Source organism: Macrobrachium nipponense, chromosome 18 (assembly GCF_015104395.2).
Source record: "Macrobrachium nipponense isolate FS-2020 chromosome 18, ASM1510439v2, whole genome shotgun sequence".
NCBI classification, from domain to species: Eukaryota; Metazoa; Arthropoda; class Malacostraca; order Decapoda; family Palaemonidae; genus Macrobrachium; species Macrobrachium nipponense.
Genome location: NC_087211.1, coordinates 27,047,629 through 27,071,628, shown reverse-complemented (window position 1 = coordinate 27,071,628; position 24,000 = coordinate 27,047,629). Strand labels below are relative to the sequence as shown.

The 24,000-nt window shown below is 44.0% G+C and overlaps 1 protein-coding gene across 1 annotated transcript in view; it reads right to left on the bottom strand.

Annotated features, from left to right (window-relative positions):
- LOC135196934 (ribosome biogenesis protein NOP53-like) overlaps positions 1-24,000 on the bottom strand; it is a 113,819-nt gene that overhangs the window by 76,998 nt on the left and 12,821 nt on the right. Inside the window, exon 2 of the mRNA XM_064223774.1 lies at positions 12,773-12,843. Coding sequence (XP_064079844.1) covers positions 12,773-12,843 — 71 coding nt within the window. The remainder of the gene's footprint in view (positions 1-12,772; positions 12,844-24,000) is intronic.

Sequence of the window (24,000 nt, the reverse complement as noted above, 5' to 3'; positions counted from 1 at the left end):
GGACCGCACACTTCCCAGTTACGCCTTTTCTGCGGCGAACTGCAACAGCCTGGGAACTTGCAACAGGACTGTTCGAAGGGACGCCTGACCGCGACAAAACCTCTCTCGCCTCCCTTCGACTGTCGACATGCCTTCTCCCTTGGGTCTGGGAGCTTGACAGAGGTCTAGGTCTAGGAGCACGAGAGAGACGATCAGACGCCCCCTCCACTACACTTTCACTGACATCAAAAGCACTAACTTTATCCGTAAGTCGCTGTATCTGGTCGCCCATGGACGCAAGGGCAGCGAACACCTTCACAATCTGTGTATCGTTCACCTCCTCCGATACAGCAGCGGGCGCAGGAGATACCTGGGGAGAAGAACTACCAATTTTAATCTACGTTAGAAGGAGCTGGAGAAGAAATACATTCACTCCTTTTGCTAGAAGAATTCGACTTCTCACTACGAGAAACAGATCTCCTTACACGATCTTTCTCAAGCCTTTCAACATATTTCATAAATATCTTCCATTCCTTCTCTGATAAATTCTCACATTCAAAACACCTATTCTCCCAAGTACACACATTCTCTCTACACTTCTTACAAATAGTATGAGGGTCGACCGAAGCTTTCGGCAACCTTACCTTACACCCCTCTTTTACACAAACTCTAAACATACTTCCAGTATCAGACATCTTTAAAGAACAATCCAAAGCGAATGCCAAGCTAACGTTTCCGAGTACAATACCAAAAATCCATGAAAAGTCAGCAACGAGAATGAAAATCCTAGCAGGGAACCACCAACAATGTTGCCGGTTCGGCTGGCAGAGAAAATCTGGCCCAATTGGGAACGGTTCCTAGCGCTAGCGCCACGGTAACGGGGTGGTGGTTGCCTGAACTACTAATAGGTTACTAGCGTTTGCCGCAAGTTTTGAAAATTTCTGCCAGGTGGAACAGAGAATATAGCTATATATATACCTGCCAGGTAAGTGTCATACATTAAAATAAGGTTTTATGTATACTTACCAAGTACTATCAGCAGCTAGAATTTTGAAATTAGCCAGTCATGCTATTTTCTAGCGGCTAGGAGGCTAGCCCTGCCCACTTTCAGGGAAAGAGAGGAACAACTAACAAAATGGCCTCAATTTGTTTCTGACAGATATGTAATTACTTGGCAAGTTACTTATATAAAAATGCTGATTTGTACCGACAGCATATTTACATAAACATAAGATAGGAAAGCTTGAATCTAACCATATAAAATGCAAATGAATGATGGTTTTTATCCCACTGGTATAGCACAGCCACACATAAATCTATGCCCACAAACTGTTCAGATTACAAGATTTCCTTAAAATTCAAGCTTTGTTCTACATACTGTTTCACTGCAGGTATATAAAAAGTACATCCAAGTCTTTACACGCAGTCCCCAGTTATTGGGAGACTGTCATCGGCGGATACAGTTGTATGACGCTCATCCAGCGCCACAAAATCGGCAATTTATGGTATCATAACAGCCGGAGTTTGGTTATCGGCACCATAACATACCTAACAGAGGCGCCATAATGGTGCTTATGGCGCCGATAACCAGTTAACGGCGCCATAAATTGCTGAGTTTCAGTTTATACTTATCGGCATCCCCTCAGAAACGGAAGCCCCGCCAATAACCGGGGACTGTCTGTAATGATGTTAATTGCAAGAACACAAAGCAATGACAAGCAAATTTATTGGTCTTTGATTTCTCATTGTAACCATTACCTATTCATTCTATCCAAGTAAGTGTTGTTCCAATGCCTTACATAAAAAAAAAAAAAAATCTAGGCTAGCCTTTCAAGCCATAATAGATATGTTCCCCACAAAAACAATGACAGGAACTCAATCAGATTAGAAAAACTATGAAAATATGCAATAAATATTCTGACAACAAAACGGCAATAGCACTGCCCTGCATTACATTAAATTTCCCACCTTCCAGCCTGTTCCTTTCATGACATGACATTTTTATTATAAAATAACTTTTTGTATATGCTCACCCAGTAATTAAAATACGTAGCTATAAGTTCCACTTTTCACAGCAGCTTGAATTCAAAATTCGCAGATACACTTCAAACTGGGTGAGTGACAGTTCCGTCCACTAGTGGGAGAATAGGAATGACTGTATGCAGAAAGATCATTTTGTTCATGCTCATGTCTATCAGTGGGGTAGAGGGTGGGCACCAAATCTTTAATTACTGGGTAAGTATATACAAAGTTATTTTATTATTAAAATGTCATTTTTGTATAAGCAACTTACCCAGTAATTAAAATAGCTGGTTCTCACATTGACAGGAGGTGGGAGACATGGATAAACGGGTACTCCTCATTTAACGACGGGGTTCCGTTCCAGCGACCACGTCATTAAACTCGTCATTTTTATTTCGACTAATAGCATTAATTTTCAGTCACATATTATATGCAGAACTAGTTTCTGACATAGCCTACAACTCGGCAAAGTTCTGACAAGCTTTTTATCATTTTATTACTCACATACTTCAACTTCATCATTTTTATAACTTCATGGTGTATAAATTTCTTTAAAATAGTGTACTTTGACACATATAGCCTACATTCCTGAGTTAGCCTACTAATAAGTCAATACAATACTAATTCTCAGAATCTGCACATTATACAGCAGTGACTTTCATATTCTAAATTTGGTATTTCCTAATTATCGCTATTAGTTTCTTCATCATTTATTTTTATTGTAGAGGGTAGTGAGATGAAAAAAAAAAAAAAAAAAAAAAAAAAAGAATTTCGGCGATCACAGGGCATTTGAGTGTTGCCGTCAAAACGTAAACAAAGCACAACGCCATCTATTGAGGAAAGTGAACACTAAACTATTCGCTAATCACTAATGGGATAAGTGTTTTCTAGCATTAATAAAGATTTACACTTGTAGTACTTCTTACCTTTAGTATCATCTGTTCTCATGGGTCACATATCGAATATGTTGTATAAAAGAAATGATCAAACTGTATCACATAGTATTAGGCTTTCAAGCATACTAAGAGTAAGAAATTTTTGCATGCCAAATGTCTCATTGTTTTGATTAAAAGGTTTGACTTGGTAGAGATTCTCAAATGGAATATTTAAAAAAATATATTTATTTTCAAGTTAATATAAAAAACGTATTTGACTTCACACATTTTCATATCATTACTAAGAATTCACACATTTTCTTTTCATTAGTACTAAGAATTATTCTCACAAAAACAAAGGAGACATGGCATAATTTTTGCTGTCTTGAAGTTGTAAACATTATGTGATGACATCTGTTTGGCTGTGCAACAAACTAATGTAATGGAGGCTGAATCAAGCCAAACCACAGGAGTTTCCGAACCATAGAATGCCGGCTTTAAGAGGTTCAACTACATATATAGCTATTCTTTACAAAGTATATCAAAGCCTTGTTTATTGTTTTAGCAATAGATTTCAAGGCTTTCAAAGGCTAGGCTAGGCTAGATTATCTGCACCATTGGCAATGTGTTGTCGTAAAACACCCCATACTCGCAGATTCCTTTACGGGCACTATCTGCAGGTAATTCACCTATTTGCTGTATTTATTTATGAGAAGTATCCACAAATTACCCCTCGCGAATACAGAGGGTCCACTGTATACTACTCCAAAATACAGGTGGCCCCAGGTTAATGGCAGGGGTTCCATTCCTCAGGCTTGACGCTAAGCGAAAATAGCCTCTAACCAAAATGCATGTCTATGGGTGCCACAATCCACCTTACTATGGTCTGCATGGTGGTTCTACAAATTTTTAATGTCAGGTTCAATGAAATTACTGGTAAATCTTGGCTTAGTATGAGATAGAGAGAGTCACCTTTTTCAGACTGCTAACGTTTCCTCCATCTCTTTATTTAGCATATCTTCTAGTTAAATGAGTTAAAAAAAGCGAATGAGAATGATAAAAGTATCGTTAATAACGATATAATAGTTGCTTAGATGCTGCAGCCACAAACAACTGAATGATAACAGTTGTGTTACTACAACAACCAAACCAAATCTGATAACAATGTTATGTTTTGTTTACATTTCATCCTTCGATAGTAAAAAAATTACCTTAGTTATGTTACAAATGACGTTCAGTAGAACATGACTTAAATATTTTTGAATTATACCTTTATCTGGTATGGAGAAAATATTGGCAAGGAAACATAGTACTGCTAAATTTCAGCTGCAGTTGGAGCTGAAGCTGAGCAAACAAAATATTCACACTGCTAATGACTTTAAATTATCGTGCATCAGATATATGAATGCAATTCTACCGCTAATAATAATGGAGAAAAAAGTATTTTAATAAAAAAGGCTGGCCATGAAAGAACAACACATATTACTGTTGTTTTCACGCTGATAACAGATTAATACATAAATATCGTATTATGAAATAGAATGAAAATAACTAACGTAATGTTTTTTTTTTTTTTACACAATAACATGCTCCTGACAGCATCAATTAACAAAAAAAAATAACAATCGAGCTCACAACAAGACGTATACATTCAAGTCGTATTCCAATTTTAAAGCACTTCAAATAATGAAAAATAACCTATTTACGCTAAATAGTAGCAAGAAAATCGCTCTGAATTGAGTTAAATAGGGCAAAATAACTCCGTCTCTGCCCTCAGCTGATTTTTCCAAACCAAAACATATAGATTGCTTTGTTTGTATTTTATAATACAACTGTATATGTAGTAATATGAGACTACATACAGTATTATTGGATACGGTGAAGTAAAGCATAAAAGAGCCAAGGAAAAGATGCATATTCGTTATATTTGTATTTTATGAGAGTCTCTGCGCTTAGGCAAAAGATACAATAACCAGACAGCAGTGCCATCTATTAATGAAAAAATAACTCTAGTTCATGTATTTAAGTCAATTTTCAACTAAAAGAACTTCATATCATGAAAAATAACCTTGTCACATATGAATAGAGTTCCTAAGGATTAATTTATGCTAAATAAAAGCAAGAAAATTACTCAGAATTGAGCGAAATTCGTATGGCAAAAAAATCTTACCTCAGCCCTCAGCTGAATTTTCCAAACCAAAACATGATTGGTTTCTTTGTATTTTATAACACAAATAATAATACAAGACTCCATACAGTATTATTGGATACAGCGAAGTAAAGGATAACTTTTTAAAAGAGCAGAAGAAAAGATATATATTCGTTATATTTGTATTTTATGAGGCGGCCTTGGCACTTAGGCTAAGCCGACGATAACCAGACAACAGCACTTTAAACCCTAAAGTGTAAAACCCAGTTATGAATACAGGCAGTCCCTGGTTATCAGCGGACTAGGTTATCTGTGATCCAGTTTTGTGGGGCTTGTTTGGCGTCATAAAGCCAAAACATAGCTAACAAAGATGCCATAAGGGTGCTTATGGCGACGATAACCGGTTATCGACGCCATAAATCGCTGAGTTTTGGTTAATGGCAGTTTTTGCTTACCGGCACTCCTTGTGAACGGAACCCCCGCCAATAACCAGGGGCTGCCTGTATATTTAACAAGCGCCGTAAAACCGAAATGCCGCTGACCGACGCCAACGGTAATAAAATAGAGTAGAAAAATTTTGCTAGCATTGAATACAATGCTTGTCGTTCCTTATCAGTTAAGAGAACTACTGGCATACTGCATGTGGTTGGTGCTTATCTTAACCTGTAGTGGTGTGGTAGTACAGTGAAATCCCCCGTATTCACAGACTTCTCTCTGGAACATATACCCCATTATTCCCGGATAATTTGCATATTTGAGGTATTTTTGCATGAGAACTACTATCGACAATTGAGGGGTTAGCCGATCATTGAAAATCTTGGCAGGATTAAAGGTTTGCTTTTTATGTAAGACGACCCTCCATTTTAGGGGAGATTTTTTAAGGTTAAAAGGTCGTCTTATACGCTGGTATATACAGTGCTTCCTCAAGTCCCTTAGGCCTCCATTATGGCTTTTCCCAGGTTCAAATGAGTGCCAGGGTCCTTCGCTTTGGACAATCGGCAGGACAAGTAAACAGCTCCTCCACTAAACTTCCATGAAGACGCCTTTTCAGTGGCTATCTGTCGATGCCTGGGAAAATGCAACAAGCTCAACTAAGGAGGCAATTACCCGGGGTAATTCTCACCAGCCTCCCTTGGATGTTCAGTATGACTTCTCCCAGATTCAGGGGGGGTACAGTAATACCCCAAACTTACGCGATTCGAGTTGCGCAAATTCATAATAGTGAGAACTTTTCATTGGAACCTAACTAATTATCATACATACGTTCTTCACAATAGCGCGAACATTTGCAAATCCTCCAGAAACACTGCAAAACCCTGCAAAAGTGTTTATGTTTAATTTTTTATGTAAATTTTTAAGTTTTAAAACCTTTCTGTTTAAAATCTTTATTAAGATACACTATTTTTTGACATGCATAAATATGATACAAAGGTAATTACGGCACCAACAGTTAGTGCATATACATACTTTTACCAGATGCAACTCCCATTCACAAAGTCACTACACTTTTCAAAGATGATATCCCTTCAAAAACTGTTTAATTTCTGAAGTACGTACTAGTATATACTAAATTAAGTTTTCATGCTTATAAGTGTAAAATCAGTATGGAGATTCTGTGTATGAATAAGGTGAATGTAGAGCTATGTCTTCACAGTTGAGTCGGAGAGAAGTGAACTCTCACGATTCTGATCATAGAAAAAGTCCCGTAGATGGAACCAACCAGTGAAGACGGCTCTAATCCCTGGTGTTTTGCAGAGGACTGAAAAAGTTATTCCGCTATTTCACTGCTGCTTGGCGAGAAAGTCAGTGCTTGCAATGAGGCGGAAAGTCTTTCTGTAAGGAAAACACAGGGAATGAAGGGCAACTATGAGTTACACAACCTGTTGGGCAGCCACCACAGGACCCAGGGCAAACATGTCTGCAGATCTTTTTGAAAGCCAGAGAGGGACCAATACCTCTAACGTCATGCGCTCTAGCCTGGACAGACGTGGTGGTGGAATCATCAAGAGTCAAGTATGCCTGTCTGATGGCTTCCCATATCCAAAAAGAGATAGTATTCTTAGACACCTCTTTCTTTGTACAGCCTGTGCTAACAAAAAGTCTGAGGCAGCCTGGTCTAAGGTGCCGAGTCCTTTTAAGATAGCAACGCAGGGCCTGGACAGGGCACAACAAAAAGCTCTTGAGCATCAACACCCACAAAGTCATTCAGTGATGGAATGGGAAACGAAGTGAACCTGTCATCATGCAGAGGGAATTTGGGTCTTGGCGACGAATTCCGGGACAAATTCGACCCCCACCCCCGGTGTGCTTCACATCATAGCTCAGACCGTGGAGCTCTCCTACTCTCTTGGAAGATGCCAAGGCCAGAAAGAAAACTATCTTGAGCATCAAGTTCCTGTCAGATGAGTGACGCAAGGGCTCATATGGACTCTTAGTGAAGCTCTTGAGAACCAAAGGAACATCCAACGTCGGAGGCTTGAGCTCTCTAGGAGAACTCGACTGCTCAAACCCCTTAACTAGCAAGGAAAGTTCCCAGGAAGGGATGTCGATACCTCTTAGGCGTAACACCAAAATCAGGGGGAATCTCCCTCGGAATCTTTGACAACAATAACAGTAGATCTGGGAACCATTCTGCCTGAGGCCACAGAAGGGCTACCAAAGTCATCCTAAGACCCTGTGAACTCATTAGCCTGTTCAGAACTTGACGGATCAAACAAAACAGAGGGAAGGCACACACCTCCAGGTTGTCCCAGGGATGTTGGAATGCATCCTCCTGCTAATGTTAAAGGATCTGGGACCACTGAACAGAATATCTCCAGCTTCCTGTTGAAGCGAGTCGCAAAAAGGTCCACCATGGGTCTCCCCCAAACCTGGAAAAGCTTGTCTGCTACCACTTGATGAAGGGACCACTCTATGCCTAGGATCTGATCCCGACGACTGAGTCTGTTTGCCTGGGATATACCTGGGTGAGAGCTCTACTGAATTGCTGACCGCCCACTGGTGAACTTCGATGGTCAAGACGTGAAGTTGACGAGAAACCAGGCCTCTCTGCTTGTTCACATAGGTTACCACCGTGGTGTTGTCCGACATGAGAACAACAGAATGACCTACCTTCTCCCAAAACTCCTTCAGACCCAGGATGGCTGCCTTCAACTCCAAGACGTTGAAGAGAACGCAGAGGGACACCTTTCGAAAGACTCTGGTTGTCCGCCAGAGACCAGAATTCTCCCAGTCTCCATTGCAGAGACCGAAGATGAAGATGCCCATGAGGGACCAGCTTCGCCAGGGAAGACAACACTCCTAGAAGAACGTGCCACTGATGAGCTGACTGATGTGGTTCTGACAGGAAGTCGCGCGCCACCACCCACAACTTCTCCAATCTTTGATCAGATGGGAAAACTTTTGCCACTGTTGTATCGATGACCATGCCCAGGAAGAGAATCCTTCGACTGGGTACGAGGTTCGACTTTTCCTGGTTGACTAAGATGCCCAGTTCCAGACAGAACCGAATTAGACGACCCCTGTCCTGCAACAGCTTTTCTCTGGAAACTGCCAAGACCAACCAATCGTCTAGGTACCTCAGCAAACAGATCCCCTGAGCATGGGACCAACTTGACACGAGAGAGAAGACCCTTGTGAACACTTGAGGGGCTGTTGTCAGCCCGAAGCAAAAGAACTTCCTGGATGTCGGATGAACAGGGATTTGGGAGTATGTGTCCCTTAAGTCTATAGACAGAATGAAGTTGCCTTCCTTACGGCTGCCAACATCAAACGCAGGGTCTCCACCTTGAACCATGTCTTCCTGATGAAGTGATTCAAGGTGGATAAGTTGATCACAGGTCTCCATCCTCCCGACGCCTTGGGCACCAAGAAGATGTGACTGTAAAACCCCGGAGACGGACGCACCACTTACTCTATCAAATCCTTGTCCAGCATCTTCTGCACTTCCTCCGAGGAGCCAAGAACTTCAAAGAACCTGGAGGATATGCCTTCCTGAGCTGCGTCTTGTCCGACAGAGGAGGAGAGAAGTCGAATGGCAGTAGGAACCCCACCCGAAGGACATCTACCACCCAGTTCTCTGCCCCTTAACTCTGCCAATTGGCCCAATGGCCCGCCAAGCACCCCACCACCCGTGGCGCAGGAGAGGGAGAGGCGCCTAACCTATTGACGGCCTCCTTTACCTCTGCCCCTTCTTGGTTTAAAGGAACAAGAGCGATAGGGACGTTGATCCTCTGACCTAGGGTGAGTTGAATGGGAAGGCCCTGCCGAACTCGAATTCCTCGACAGCCTACCAGGCGACGATCTTCTTGACTGCTGCTGGACAGGGGGAGGAGGAGGAGCCGGACGTCTCCGATGGATGAGACTCCAACTTAGACACAGCCTGGTGCATCAGTCTGTCTTTGGTGTCAGCCCGGCATCAGTCTATCGCATTCTTGTGCTCAGTCTGAGGAAACAAATATACTGGGACTCAAACAGATCTCCATTCCTCAATGCCAGCAAGGACTCAGTGTCCAACTGATCTCTCCATCCTAGACAAAGCCGTGTCTCTTCTAATCAGAAGAAGGTTAGCCAATAAATTAACACTGAGGTGAGCCATATACGAAAACGCCTTGCCTCCGGACTGCAACAGGCTGGCAAGCAAGGATGTACTCACCAACCCTTCTCGGGACCTGTCAGAAGCTATCTTGGCAATGACCACAGACCAGAAGTCCAGCCAAGAAACCGTCCACAACATGGAAGCTGCCGTCGATTCCAATGCTGAGGCATCTTGCGGAGACAAGGACGGAGCCACCGATCTCACCTGCTCCAAAGTCAATCCCAGCTTCAGGCGAATGACGTCTGGGTTAAGATGGCGCGACATCAAAAATGCAGTTAGTACCATAGTACTTCCTGTCTCGTGAGAGGCAGGGGTAGTAGCTTGGCAGAGCTCCTAGAGCGAAGCGAACTGTCTCGGTCCAAAACAGAGGCATTAACCTTATGCAAGACCGACCGGATGTGCCCCGACAAGGGAAGCTGATGAGATGATTTGGGATCCTGTGTAGCTCCCACCAAGGAGGAGTGTAAGACGAACGAGCCTGAGTCCTACTTTCCAAATTGTTGAACCCATGAATGAGATCAACAACTTCCGAAAAGGAAGACAAAAACTCTTTCGTGTCTCCCTCCTCTTGCTCCGGCAACGGAGACAGGCGACAAGAAGGATGTGTAGGCTCCTCTAAGGCACTTTCCCCATTAAAATTAATGGAAGGATCAGCAGCCAAACAGCCCGAAACACCAACTAACCTGTCTGGGCTGGGTCCACGCATCAGCTCCCGAGACAAACTTACTTTAAGACTAGGAACATCACTACATACTCCTCCAACAGATGACTCATTAACATGTCAGTGAATGATCACAGGTGTGGCAGACGTACAAACATGAGTTGGAGAGGAATCCCGAAAACTTAAAATCGAAGGAGAATCCCCCAGAGTCGAACTCTTGGAAGCACCAGTGAGAGGGGCAGGCAAACACTCCTGCTGCACCAACTCTGTGCTCACCACCTTTGACCTCTTGACAGGCGCCTTGAGATCCTTACAGCGATGAATAGGCCCTGGAGAAGAAGGAGCACTTGCATCATGTGCACGGACAGGGGAGGTTGCAACACGGTCACGATGTGCATGGGCAGTGGAGGTTGCAACATGCTTGCGATGAGCATGGACGGGGGAGGTTGCAACATGCCCGCGATTCGATGCAGAGGATGAAGCAGCCACTGCAGATTGCACAAGGGAAGATACACTAACACTCTCCAAAACACCAACACTCTCGAGAATATGCCCGCGTTGTTCCTCCCACGTAGGCAAAGAAAGAGCAAAGTCCTTAGCCTTCCAACGCTTGATATGCCAACGTGGCGCAGAGGGGGAAGAGGGAGAGGAAGAAAGCACTGGTTTCTTATGCGACCTCACCGCAGGAGGTGGGGACGAAGCAACACATTTCCTTCCAGTCCTCCCAACCGACAAAGCAGCCAACTTATCATCCAAAAGAGAGTCCAACCTGTAAGCACTGCCTGGCATATAACCTCAGACTGATCTGCAAAAGAAGGCTCCAATGACATGGAAGGGAGATGTAGCAAACTGGGCGGCAGAGATGACATTACGGCTGAGAGAGGTGGTACAGAGTAGATGACTGGGAGTGATGACATCGATGGGAGTGACATCACAAGTGATGATGACGTCACGGCTTCTCCTCGGTGTGGAGGGGAATCGGACACCACTGGCGAAGGAATACACAACGACAGATCCCGTGACGTCATCAACGGGGCTGACGCCACAGCTTCCCTTCGACTCGAAGAAGCGACAACAGTCACTGGTGGAGCAAAATAAGATGGCTGATCTCGATTACCCATGAAGACAAGGCCGGGAGGAGGGGCGATGACCTGGCCAGCCTGAGGAGGGGGGTAGCAAGCCCCAATAAAGTGCGTTAGCAACCCCTCCAAGGACAGGGGACCCCCTAGCCCGAGCATCTTCCAAATCGCCGCCATCTTGGATGCCTCGGACTCTGGAATAAATGAGAATGATGAAAAAGCCTCCCCCTTCCCGGGAATCAAATTAACTCCCGGAGAAGAAGGGGCGTCATTACAAAAATCAGCCTGATGGCCTCCCAATACTTCCAGCGATAAATCAATGGAAGAAAAGGAAGGAGACACAGGTACAACGCTAAAATTGGGGGGGAATACTGTAGGAGACGAAGCATTAGGAAGAGGCGAAAAACCTTCCCAAGAAGGAAGAGTCCAAACCATCTTGCTGTAAAATGACTTCTACTGCTCTTTAGGCCCTGCCCAGCAATCTGTGCAAGGATTCGTTATAGTACAAAAATTAGAATGGCACCAACTAAATGCGATGTGGGGATCGGTCGCCGCCGAAGCCAAAAAACGAGAACACGGAAAACCTGGAATTCCGGGGCACACACGACGAGGCCGATAAGGAGCGGATGAAGCCATAATACCTGCCAAACACACACACACCCACCACTCTCGCCCAGGCAGTTAAAGAAAAGACTGACGCGGTGGCGTAGGTGAGTGGCCCTTGACCATTGACCACTCTTCACCCGATCTACGCATGCATTGCCAAATATCACAAGATTCCTTGCTTGCATCTGTTTTTTAACTGGATCCAGCTAGGCGCTAGAAATTATACTACTGTTAAGACCAAAGGTTTGTTTGCATATGAACAAATGCCTAGTCTGAGTAGGGATAGCCTGACAGGTTTAAGTCCTGACCTAACTAATTGCTTTCTCAATCTATTAGTTTCCCGTCTTTCCTATTTGACATATTCAGGCATAAATTTCTCAGAACAATTCCCTACATTTTTCACATCTAGTAGTTCCAAGATTACACTCTGTACCTTTGCAAGTACAAACCAAATATTGATCAACTTCCAATTTCAACATCCTGGTTACACCAAAAACACTCCTACATAGCCTGATGAATTTAAAATACCGTAAACAGGTGTAAAACAGCCAAACTTCAGAGAATACTAACAATTACCTAGCAGCAATGATGGCAAGGAGAATTCTGACAAGAACTAAAACATTCGAAACACACCTGGTGGAGAACAGGTAAACTAGACAGTCCTCCGGGCAGCCATTTGAATTTTTGTTTAAATGCCGACTTGCCTAATCGGCGGGAGATATAGCTAACTTTAACAGTAGGTAAGATTCATCTCAAATAAAACAGACAACAGAATGTATGAACTACAATCAAACAAGCACTTACGTTTCTTTTCAGACTCATCACCAACATCTATAAACATCAGTTCTTGATCTTCCCTTTCCTCCAAAGGACCCCTGTAGATAAAAATATAGTACTGTACAGTAAACACTCACACATATATGTAGTATATAATATATACACATACAGGCAGTCCTCTGTTATCGGCAATCCAGTTTTATGGGGCCTGTCTAGCTACGCCAATAACCAGATTTTTAGCACCGACATGCACCAATCTTGACTTAACAGTTATGGTGATTCCAGTTATCAGTTTATCGCTGATTTTCTGTTACTGTCACACTGTCGGGAACAGAACTGCCCCCTGATAACCGAGGACTGCCAGCATATGTATACACATACTATATCTCTACCTTCTAAAAGCTAACAGTTTAACATCTTTCTTTGGTAGAAATCTTATGATATTTTGGTATACTGCATAGGAAAGGTAAATTATATGACATGAGTACAACTTTCCATGACCTAAGTATGTCTGCAACCAATCTATTAATATTTTTTCATCAGTATTGCACCTATCAAGGTTATTACTAAATTCTAATCATGAGATTAAAACTTGAGTACAATACTTTTACAAATCTATGGGTCATACATATTTCTTCTCAATATCCCTAATTTAATTATTTTTATTTTTCATTCTATAAACTGTCCAACACTTATAATAAAGTTATATGATGTTTATCACTCATTATGTTATACTACAGTCCATGATTATTTTTTTTTCATATAATTTTGGCATGTGTCTAAATGTAGTACCAAGTTCAAAAATACTAACAAGAATATCATAAGGCAAATTCTTCACTTTTATTACCCTACTGAAAATGGCATACATCAGATGGTTTAAGCAACCAAAGTACAAGTGCAAACTGTTTGAAGATACAATTGTTAGCTAAAAATCCACAGAAGGTTTATCATACAGTCTGATTAAGTATTACAATTTTCTAAAGTAAAATGATATTGTAATGATACAATTAAGTTTGTTCATACTTACCTGGCAGATATATATATAGCTGTATTTTTCCGAATCCGACAGAAATTTAAACACTTACGACACACGCCAGTGGGAGTCAGGTGGTTAGTACCCATTCCGCCGCTGGGAGGCGGGTATCAGGAATCATTCCCATTTTCTATTCATAATTTTTATTTCCACTGTCTCCTGAGGGGAGGTGGGTGGGTACTTGATTATATATATCTGCCAGGTAAGTATGAACAACTTAATTGTATCATTACAATATCATTTTGTTCATGAAACTTACCTGTCAGATATATATATAGCTGAAATCCCACCTTTGGTGGTGGGAGTAGACAGAATAGAAGATTTTAGGAAACATATATATGCAGATAATTGATATCTTGATTCCTTACCTGTTAGCATAGCTGACTTCGTGGTTACTGCCGCGTAAGTCTGCTTGTGCTACTAGAGTTGCCAGCGAGGTAGAGACCTATATAGCTGGTGCACTCCAGATGATCTGTCAACAGGGGCGAGACCACGACGTGACTAGACCATATTGACCATACCATGAGGGCTTAAGAAGTAAAATAAATATATATATATATATACACCACCTGACCCACCTAGCCAAAGTTAAGGTGTGTTAACTAAGGCTTAAGAGTTAAGAAGTCCCCGTTGTCGCGACTCAACTACTAAATTAAGAGCTCTTCCTAACCATTTTCTACAGGATAGGATGAGTGGTACTTCTTGCCCCCAAGATTGTGTCTGCAGACACGTATGGCCCAAGCGAGCAGCAGATCTCATATCCATCTTCACATCTCGCAGGGAGTGTGAATTGAACACAGAGTTGCTTCGCTAAAACATGGTACTCAGGATGTTGCTGAGTGCCATGCTCTGTTGAAATGCTTCCGAGGCCGGCGCCCTCACCTCGTGAGCATCAAATCAAAAGATTTCAAATCTTTGTGCAAACACAAAGAAGGAGCTTTTTTGAAAGACCTCCTTAACAATAAAGCCAGGGTATTCTTCGATATGGGCAAGTCTGGTCTTTTCGAACACTGCAGATTGTCCGTACGACTTCGACTTTCTTGAGTTTTATGTAGATAAAACTTGAGAGACCTGACAGGGCACAGGACTCTCTCTGGCTCCTGCCCACTAACTTGTGCCATCCTTGCTTCCAAGCTCCTGGCCCAAGGACAAAACGGGTTTCCATTCTTAGGCCATAACGAAACAAGCTTAGAGAGCACACCGCCTTGTGTTCTCTAAAGCCAAAACTTGTGACGATGGCTTAAAATCTCACTAACCCTCTTTGTCGTATCTAGGGTGTTAGAAAATGCCTTCCTGATCAAATGCAAGAAGTTAACAGGTAGGAGATGTTCGCAGCTTTTGACATCAAGAACTTCAGACTATGTCTAAGTTCCATATTGAAAGCTTCGATCTGGACATGCACAGTCATCCCGTCTGTACTAACGTCAGGTGACCGACCAGTTGACCAGTCCCAGACACGAATCAAGGACAGCAAGGCTGTACCCTGAAGACCATAAGGCACTATTCTTCGCTGAAGGATGAGTGTTTGGGCTGCCTGGGCGATTCAAGCTAACAAGCAAACCTTGGGGGGTGTGTATCAACGCAACCCAACGTCGTTAGCGAATCAACTCCTGAGCCACTCCTGACTCGAGCTTCTGGTGCCAGGAGAAAGGAGCGAGGAGCAAAAAGGCGATTCAGTCCCGAAGGACGAATGCCTGACAGTCCAACCTGGTCTCATGTTTAAACGATCATCGGGGTGTATAAACGCAACCGACTTCGTCAACAAGAAACTCAGGGCTACTATATGTCTCCTGATCTCGCACGAGTGTCTGACTCCGAGAAAACAGGTGAGACAAAAAGTAGATGGTGAGCGAGTTTCGAGATTTCACAGGAACTCAACGATCGTGAAGGGCTTTGTTGTTTGACAGAAGCAAATCTCTGAGCCCAAAGGCCGTCAACAACATATTTGCGTATTCTTTAATAGTTGTGACTGCCAGCTTATCCCATTCTTCAAACGGAAAGGGAAGACTGCAATCTTATGCTGTCAACATCTCGATAGTCTGAACGTAGTCAGACTCAGAGCGGAGAGGTTATAGGTACCTTTCGTGTTAAAGGAGACCGACTCTCTCGGAAAAAGGTCCTTGGAAGGACGTGACCTCTGTGAATCTAGGGTCTTGAAGGCCAACATGGGGCGATTAGGCGTCATTGTCGCTACTGTGATGATATAAATCAATCTTATTACATTTCCTAAGTGATTGAAAAAGGGGGAAAAGAGACTAAAACATCCATCCCCGTTCAATATCATAGGATGGCGTTTAATGTTACCGCTCCCGGATCGAGAAAAGGGAGCAGAGAAGAAGAAGCCTCTTCGTCCTCAACCTAGCGAAGAGATGAATGAAAGGACGTCCCTAAAGTCTCCACAACTCTCAACATACTTCTAAAGAAAGATTCCACTCGGAAGTCAGTAGTTGCTGCCTTCGATCGAGACGATTCGAGCGGACTTTGCAATCCTGTAACGAACCTCTAGAGGATCGTTCCATTTCTACGCCTGTTGTTATAATAGGCTCTTTCTCGTAAACCCGAACCGGGACCGAGAGAAGATACTTCCTAAGATATGAGAGAGCTGTGGAAGATCAGAGTTGATATGGACCATGTTCCAAAAACTCGTTTCGAGGACTGGAGGGACGACTGAATTGCTTCCACTTCTTTCAGATTATGATCCAGGACATCTGAAACCCTCTCCAGATGTCCGGCACCTTCTTTCTATCACCTCAAGAGATACTTAACGCACCGAGAGATGTTCAGAATCATTCCTAGATCTTTAATAAAATTTTCAGTTTACCGGTAGGAAAAAACTGTAGAGGTCTGAATTGCAGTCTATTCTGGAAACAAACTTCTTTAGGAAGGAAATGGTCCCCAGCAACTCATCCATTCCCTCACACAGTATGTTTACTTCCCTAATAAGGCTGCGCTTTGCCTAAGCAAGAGAGCATATAATAGTGCAATGTTGTGGTAGACTCGTAGTCCTATACCGTGCGGTAACGAGCACCGAAAGGAGTAAGATATCTCTGTAGAACATATTAAGGCCAAACGAATGCAATGTTTATTCATTCATGTAAGAAATCCCCTCAATCTTAGGCTAAAGTCCGTGATTGTAGGGCAGAGATACAGTTCGTCAGTCAATCCCGCAGGAGAGAGAGACGTAACTGCCAGCACAGAGATACGGTTAGTCAGTCAATCCGCAGGAGAGAGAGACTTAACCTAGAGCGATGACAGCGAACGAGTTGGTACTTGGCTCGTTTGGACTGGAGGAGAGGAGTCAGAGGACAGTGACAGCAGCAGCTTACGATCGTCCGTCCAAAGTCGTCTGTCTTTTTTTTTCCTTAAACTTTATGACCTGGGTTGCCAGCTACCCTATTCTATGAAGAAAAAGGTCCGTTATTTTTAGCATAAAGAGACTCTCAAGCTGGTATATTTAAGCGAAACAGAAAACGCTAAATATACAGATGCGTTTGTGTCGTCAGAACACTACCATACAATGGTAAAAGATAAATCGGAAACTCCTGGAAGGCTGCAGGAGTAACGATTAAATGTCCTTAAAATGGACCATAGACCTCTCGGTTGCCATCCGAAGAGGTAACTACAGCAAGCGTATATGACTTGAACCAACCAGAAATAAAATAACGCAAGGGCAAAATATGAAATTATATCACAATAAAGTTTGTTCATACTTACCTGCAGACATATATATAGCTGAATTCGGAAATACAGCTACATACATATCTGACAGGCAAGTTTCATGAACAAAACTTAGGAGAATCGAAGCAGTCAGCTCAAGCTTCTTATGTAATGGACATAAGCGTTCATTGACGTAGTCTACAAGTCTATTTCTTGTACGAGTCTGCGAATGACGAATGAGAGCTCTTACGAATCTTGTCAATAAGAGCTTATTCGCTTACGCAATATCAAGTTAATGAGATATTTGTCAATGAGAACTAACCCATTTACGGGACAAGAGATATTTGTCAATGAGGGGATACCCACTTACTTGACAAAAACGATAGTATATTGTCAATGGGGGAAAGTCACTGAATTGACAAAACGTAATCCAGGAAGTCGAGCAGTTTATTTTTCGATTCCCGTCTCAAACGAGGAAGGGGGGCAAGAATCCTGTTAAGAGACTGGGCTTACGTCAGGTAGAACGACGATGTTCAATTCGCAGCGTAGTCCCGACTAGGAACTAACAAAATCTATCATCTGAAAAGCCCTTTCAGATGGGCTAAAAAGCTGGCAAAATTATCCTGGGAAGAGGAAGAAACTCTCCAACCAGCTTCCTCTCCCGTTATCACAACTAATGCCTGCTAAAGCTTAAAATTTATTGGCAGTATGGCAAAGGCAGGTCCTGTCTTGCCGCTTTCCTGAAAGACGCCGTACTTTTTGATGAGTGCCTTTGCAAGTAAGAATCCTACTGAACGTGCGAGAGTCCTGACGTGCAGGACATCGAGCCTTTATAACCCGTAACTGCCTTATCGCAAAGTCTTGACTGCGGTAGTGGCAACTTAAATTTATTGGCAGAATGGCAAAGCTTGCGGTAGAGCAAACGAGAACTTCCCTTGAGCTTTCCTTAACTCCATCCACCTATGCGAAAAGCATATTAATTGACAGAGACCTCTTGAATTCACGAAACCCGATGTCTTGCTGGGTTTCGAGGAAGAAGTTGTCTGTTCACTTTAAGCTTACTCCGAAGCACTGCCTACTTCACATTCTTTGCAGGTGAGGTAGAGAATGTATCATCGAAGGTAGAGGTAAAAATTCTTTAAGCCCATCTTGAAACAAACGAGCTTGAAGAGTTCAACAGAAACGTTCAGCCAGGCGACACACCTGGCGTGCGCTGGTGCACGCTCGGCGTCCACTGGAGCGCGCTCGGCGTCCACTGGAGCGCGGCTCGGCGTCCATTGGAGCGCGCTCGGACCGACCGGGTCCACTAGCGCGCACGCTCGGCGTCCACTGGCGCGCGCTTGGCGTGCACCCGCGCGCCCCTGGTTGGGCGTCCGCTCTCAAAAGCTTACTGCTACTATGACTTCTTTTACGTATTTCTCGGTGGAAAGACGGACACGAGTTCAGGCGACGTTCGCCTTCTTACTTCTCACTGAAACGCATAACGAGAGAGAGAGAGAGAGATGACGAGGACGTGAAGCGTCCTCTTCTATAAAGCTTCTATTTAGAGGGCGCGAGTCCATCCGAAAGCTCCAACCCCTGCGCGGGGAGGACGCTTCGGAGGACGAGAAGCAATCCTTCAGGATTCGTGCACGTGCACGCACTTAGGCAGTCTGGGGATTTTCATCAGAAACTGCCGAAGGCACGCCAGATCGGTGGGGGTTCCTCGTAACCCTCCTTCGGCTTTCGACATGCTCTCTCCCTCGTTCTGGGAGTCAAGCAGAGGTCCCGGCCTAGAGGCGAAACGAGGCCGATCTGACGCACCCTCCACTACACAAGGGGTATCACTGCACTTCTGCACTTCACTTTTACTCTCTAAAGCAAGCACTTTCGATTCTAAGTTACGAATCGAAGGAGTATCAGAGAAAGGGCAATTTCTCTACAGACACTGCTTAGGGCCCGAAGGCAACACTGCAGGGTTAGGAGTAAACAATTACGAAGTAGCACTTCACAGCAATGAAGGAGAGCGAGCACCTCTCGTAGACATACATAGCCCGTAGGCCATACTACAGGGTTTATGCAAAATAAAGTCTACAGGAAGGTTAGCAGGTTCACTACCCTGACTTTTGTTACTGATTAATTGCGTACATACGAATCATACGTCTTCCTTACGGAATTAGACATGTTTACTGATTAATTGCGTACATACGAATCATACGTCTTCCTTACGGAATAGACAATCTCACACTTCCTTATACTGACAAATCTCAACAAAGAAGCAAGACCCATACCCCTCGTACATACCAAGTGCGAATCTACCGAAGCTTTCGGTAGCCACACCCTATCTTTGCAGACAACCCCGTCTGAAACTAGCCTAACTAGATTCAGATATTTTATGCAAAAATGAATCAAATTCAAATCAATTTAAGATAGCGTATGCCTAGCCACAAATCCAAGTGAATAAATCAAAAGACAATTAGGATACTTAGCGGCAATGAAGTTTCCAAAATCCTAAGACGGAGGTACTGAAAACAGGTGTTTTCAGCACCGGCGACAGAAAAATTATGAATAGAAAATGGGAATGATTCCTGATACCCGCCTCCCAGCGGCGGGAATGGGTGGGTACTAACCACCTGACTCCCACTGCGTGTGTCGTAAGTGTTTAAATTTCTGTCGGATTCGGAAAAATACAGCTATATATATATCTGACAGGTAAGTTTCATGAACAAATTATATTTTTCCTAACTATACAAACCCGAGGTCCTTTACATTTGGAATTACTTCCAGCAAAGGCTGGAAATTGTCCGTTGATTTGCTTTAGGCCCGGAAATCAGATTGAGGGATGACATGAGGTGGGCCTACATGTAAAGGACTCAGGTCTGCATAGTTAGGAAAAATATAATTTGCTTTAAAAAAAATTGTGATTTGTGTCTACACTTATACAAACCCTCAGTCCTTTACATTAGGAAGACTCAATGATTGGAGGGAGGAATCTCAGTGAGCATCTATGAACAGACTGGAGTTCACCTCCCCTTAAGTTCTCTTCCTGGTCATAAGAGCGAGGAAGGGAACTAAGAATCTGGCCAATTGATCGGAGTATGTGAGCTGCATGATCAATGAATGGACAGACCTCTGGACCATTTAATATGAGGGAAGTATACATAGCCTCATATGACAATGCAATCAAGAACCCTTGATGTTGGAGACAATACAAGCATTGGGTTTGTCTTATGCCAAGGCCCCCTTAGGGAAAAGGGAGGATACATGCTTCTATAGTTTAATACAAGAATATTGAAAGATTACTCAGCATATCATCAGCTGCGAGTTCCAGCATGTGATGGACACACCTCTCTACCCAAAAGAAGAGATAGAATGAAGGGAGGAGAAGGAGAGCCAGTCACTCTCACATTCACATCCACATTCATACCAAACACAAAAGGCAAGATGCAACCTTGTCCCATTAAAGGAGTTGGGTAAGCTATGCAACTTGTTGAGCAGCCACCATGGGTCCCAAGGAAGTGTCAATGGACTTGTGGGCTATATCCCAAAAGTAGAAAGAGGTGAATGTGGTCTGATTTGACCACACAGCTACTTTCAGCACCTGAGGAACTGAAAGCTTCTTGCAGAATGTGAGGGAAGGACCAATACCTTTGACTTCATGAGCACTCAGATGAAAGGTATCAATGCTGTACTTGCCTTTGGCAGAATACGCTTTCCTGATTACTTCACAAAGCCAGAAAATAATAGCGTTCTTGGACACTTCTTTCTTAGTCACCCTGGTGCCAACGAAGAGTTGTCGACACTCAGGCTGGAGAGGTGGGAGACCTCTTCAGATAGCGCCGTAGCACTCTTAACAGGACAAAGTAGTATCTCATCTGGGTCACTACCACAAGTCCTCTAGGGAGGGGATCGTAAAGGACTCACACCTAGCATCAGGGACTGAAGGGTTCAGAGTCTTTGCTACGAAATCTGGGACAAAATAGAGCGTAACAGATCCCCATCCCCTCGAGTGTTTCACATTGAAGGAAAGACCATGAATTTCTCCAACTCTCTTTGCCGATACCAGGGCAAGCAGAAAGATGGTCTTGACTGTCAGATCCCTGTCTGATGACTCTCGTAAAAGCTCATAAGGTGGACGAGTCAAGCTCCTTGGTACGGGAGTCACATCCCACTCAGAAGGCCTGAGTTCCTAGGGTGGGCAAGACCTCTTGAAGCTCCTCATAAGCAGAGATATTTCTAGAGAGGGAGCAATATCTGTGCCTCTCAGTTTCAGGACTAGGCCCAAGGCCAACCTGCATCCTTTAACTGCAGAGACTGAGAGGAGCTTTTCTCGGTGAAGAAAGACTAGGAAGTCCATGATCTACCTGCTGAAGAGTAGCTCTGACCAGAGAGAAATCCTGTCTATGACACCAACTACAGAAGATGGCCAAATTTCCCTAGAATGTATACTGCTGCAGAGGACTGTCTGAGGTATCCTGCATCTTTGTTGCTCCTTGGCTAGAAAAGCCTCTCGCTCGCAAGAGATGGAGGATAACTGCCAGCCGTGAAGGCACAGGAAATGTACTGCCTGGTGGTACCGTTCCACATGCGATTGACACAGCAGGTTGCGCCATGGGGGAATCTCTCACGGGGCCTCTGAGAGAAGAGCCAGCAGGTCCAGATAACAAACAGCCTGAGGCCATTTGGGTGCCACCAGAATCCTCTGAAGGTTGCCGGTGACCAGCACCCTGCTGATCACCTTGCGAATCAGACAGAACGGGGGAAAGGCGTACACTTCAAGGTTGTTCCACGGGTATTGGAACGTGTCCTCTGCAGCTGCCCATGGGTCCGGAAGTTTTCTGACGTGCCAGGTGGCGTACAGATACACCACTGGACGCCCCCACAGGTCGAACAGCCTTTCTGCTACGTCTGGGTGTAGAGACCATTCAGTCCCAATCACCTGATTCTGGCGGCTAAGCTTGTATGCCACTTTCCTCTTGCCTGGAATGTACCTGGCTGACAGTTTTACCGAGTGAGCTGCGTGTACCTGCATCGTCAACTGGTGTAAACACCACTGAGTGTCCCATCAACCGTTCCCGGAACTCTTGGAATGTGAGAAACGTTGCCTTGAGTTCCAGAACGTTGATGTGAAGGTGCCTGTCGTGTCGATTCCACACACCTGAAACCAGCAACTCTTCCAAGTGTGCGCCCCAACCCTCGGTCGATGCATCTGAGAACAGAAGCATCTCCGGAGGGGGAGTGCGCAACAGCACTCCTATTAAGAGGTTCCTGTCGTCCAGCCACCAGGCTAAATCCTCTCTTACCTCCTCCGTAAGAGGAACCAGGAAGGATTGCAGGTCCTGCGCCTGTGACCAAAACTCCTTCAGTCTCCACTGTAGAGACCGCAGGTGAAGAAGCCCATAAGGGACTAGCTTCTCCAAAGACGACAGGTGACCGATCACGACCTGCCAAGCTGAGCTGGATATTCCTGTCAACACAGAAACTGACAAGCTGCCTCCCTGAACCTGCTGATCAGCGAGTCTGTGGGGAAGACTTGTGCCCAGGTACTTTATCCTCACAACGCGCCACGATCCCAGCAGCCGAAGCCGTTCCCAAGGACCTGGGGTATGGAGGAGTTATGGGAGTTCCATTTGACAACGTCCTAGAGAGAGAGAGAGAGAGAGAGAGATGGAGAGAGGAGGGAGAGAAGGAGAAGAGAGAGAGAGAGAGAGAGAGAGTAATTGGTGGTTGGATGGTTACCAATTGAATTGGCTGTTGGTGACTTCTGGGTTGTCTCCTGGTGCAGCTGGAGTTAGCTGTTAGAGTTCTATGCTTTGGAGTCAGTCTTGGGTGAGAGCCTGTGATAGTCAGTAGTGTCGGCATTGGAAGTCAGTTAACGTTTGTGTTTTGTTGATTTTTTGTTAAGTTGATATTGTTTGCTTTAGAGTTGTTGTGCCTGTGCTGTTGGATTTGTTGTGCTTGTGAGTTTCTGTTATAGTTGAGGGTTGTTGTTGGGGAGCTGTTGTGGTTTCTTGGTGTGGTTGTGAGTTGTTGTTGGTGAGCAGTTGTGATTCCTTTGTGTTGTTTGTAGGTGTGTGTGTGCTGTTGTTTTTTGCATTAGTGATTGTTTGTGCAGTGGTCTTTTGTTGTGGTTGTGTTCCTTGTTTGTTGTTGAGTTGTGGTTGTGTTCCTTGTATGTTTGCTGTGTTGCTGAGTTGTGGTTGTGTTCCTTGTATGTTCGCTGTGTTGCTGAGTTGTGGTTGTGTTCCTTGTTTGTTGCTGTGTTGTTGAGTTGTGGTTGTGTTCCTTGTTTGTTTACTGTGTTGTTGATTTGTGGTTGTGTTCCTTGTTTGTTTGCTGTGTTGTTGAGTTGTGGTTGTGTTCCTTGTTTGTTGTTGAGTTGTGGTTGTGTTCCTTGTATGTTTGCTGTGTTGTTGAGTTGTGGTTGTGTTCCTTGTTTGTTGTTGTGTAGTGGTTGTGTTCCTTGTTTGTTTGCTGTGCTGTTGAGTTGTGGTTGTGGTCCTTAGTTGTGTGTTTGTTTGTGATGGTTGTTAGTGTCTCAACGACCTCGACCAGCGGACAGCACAGCATAGCCCGGAGTATCTGC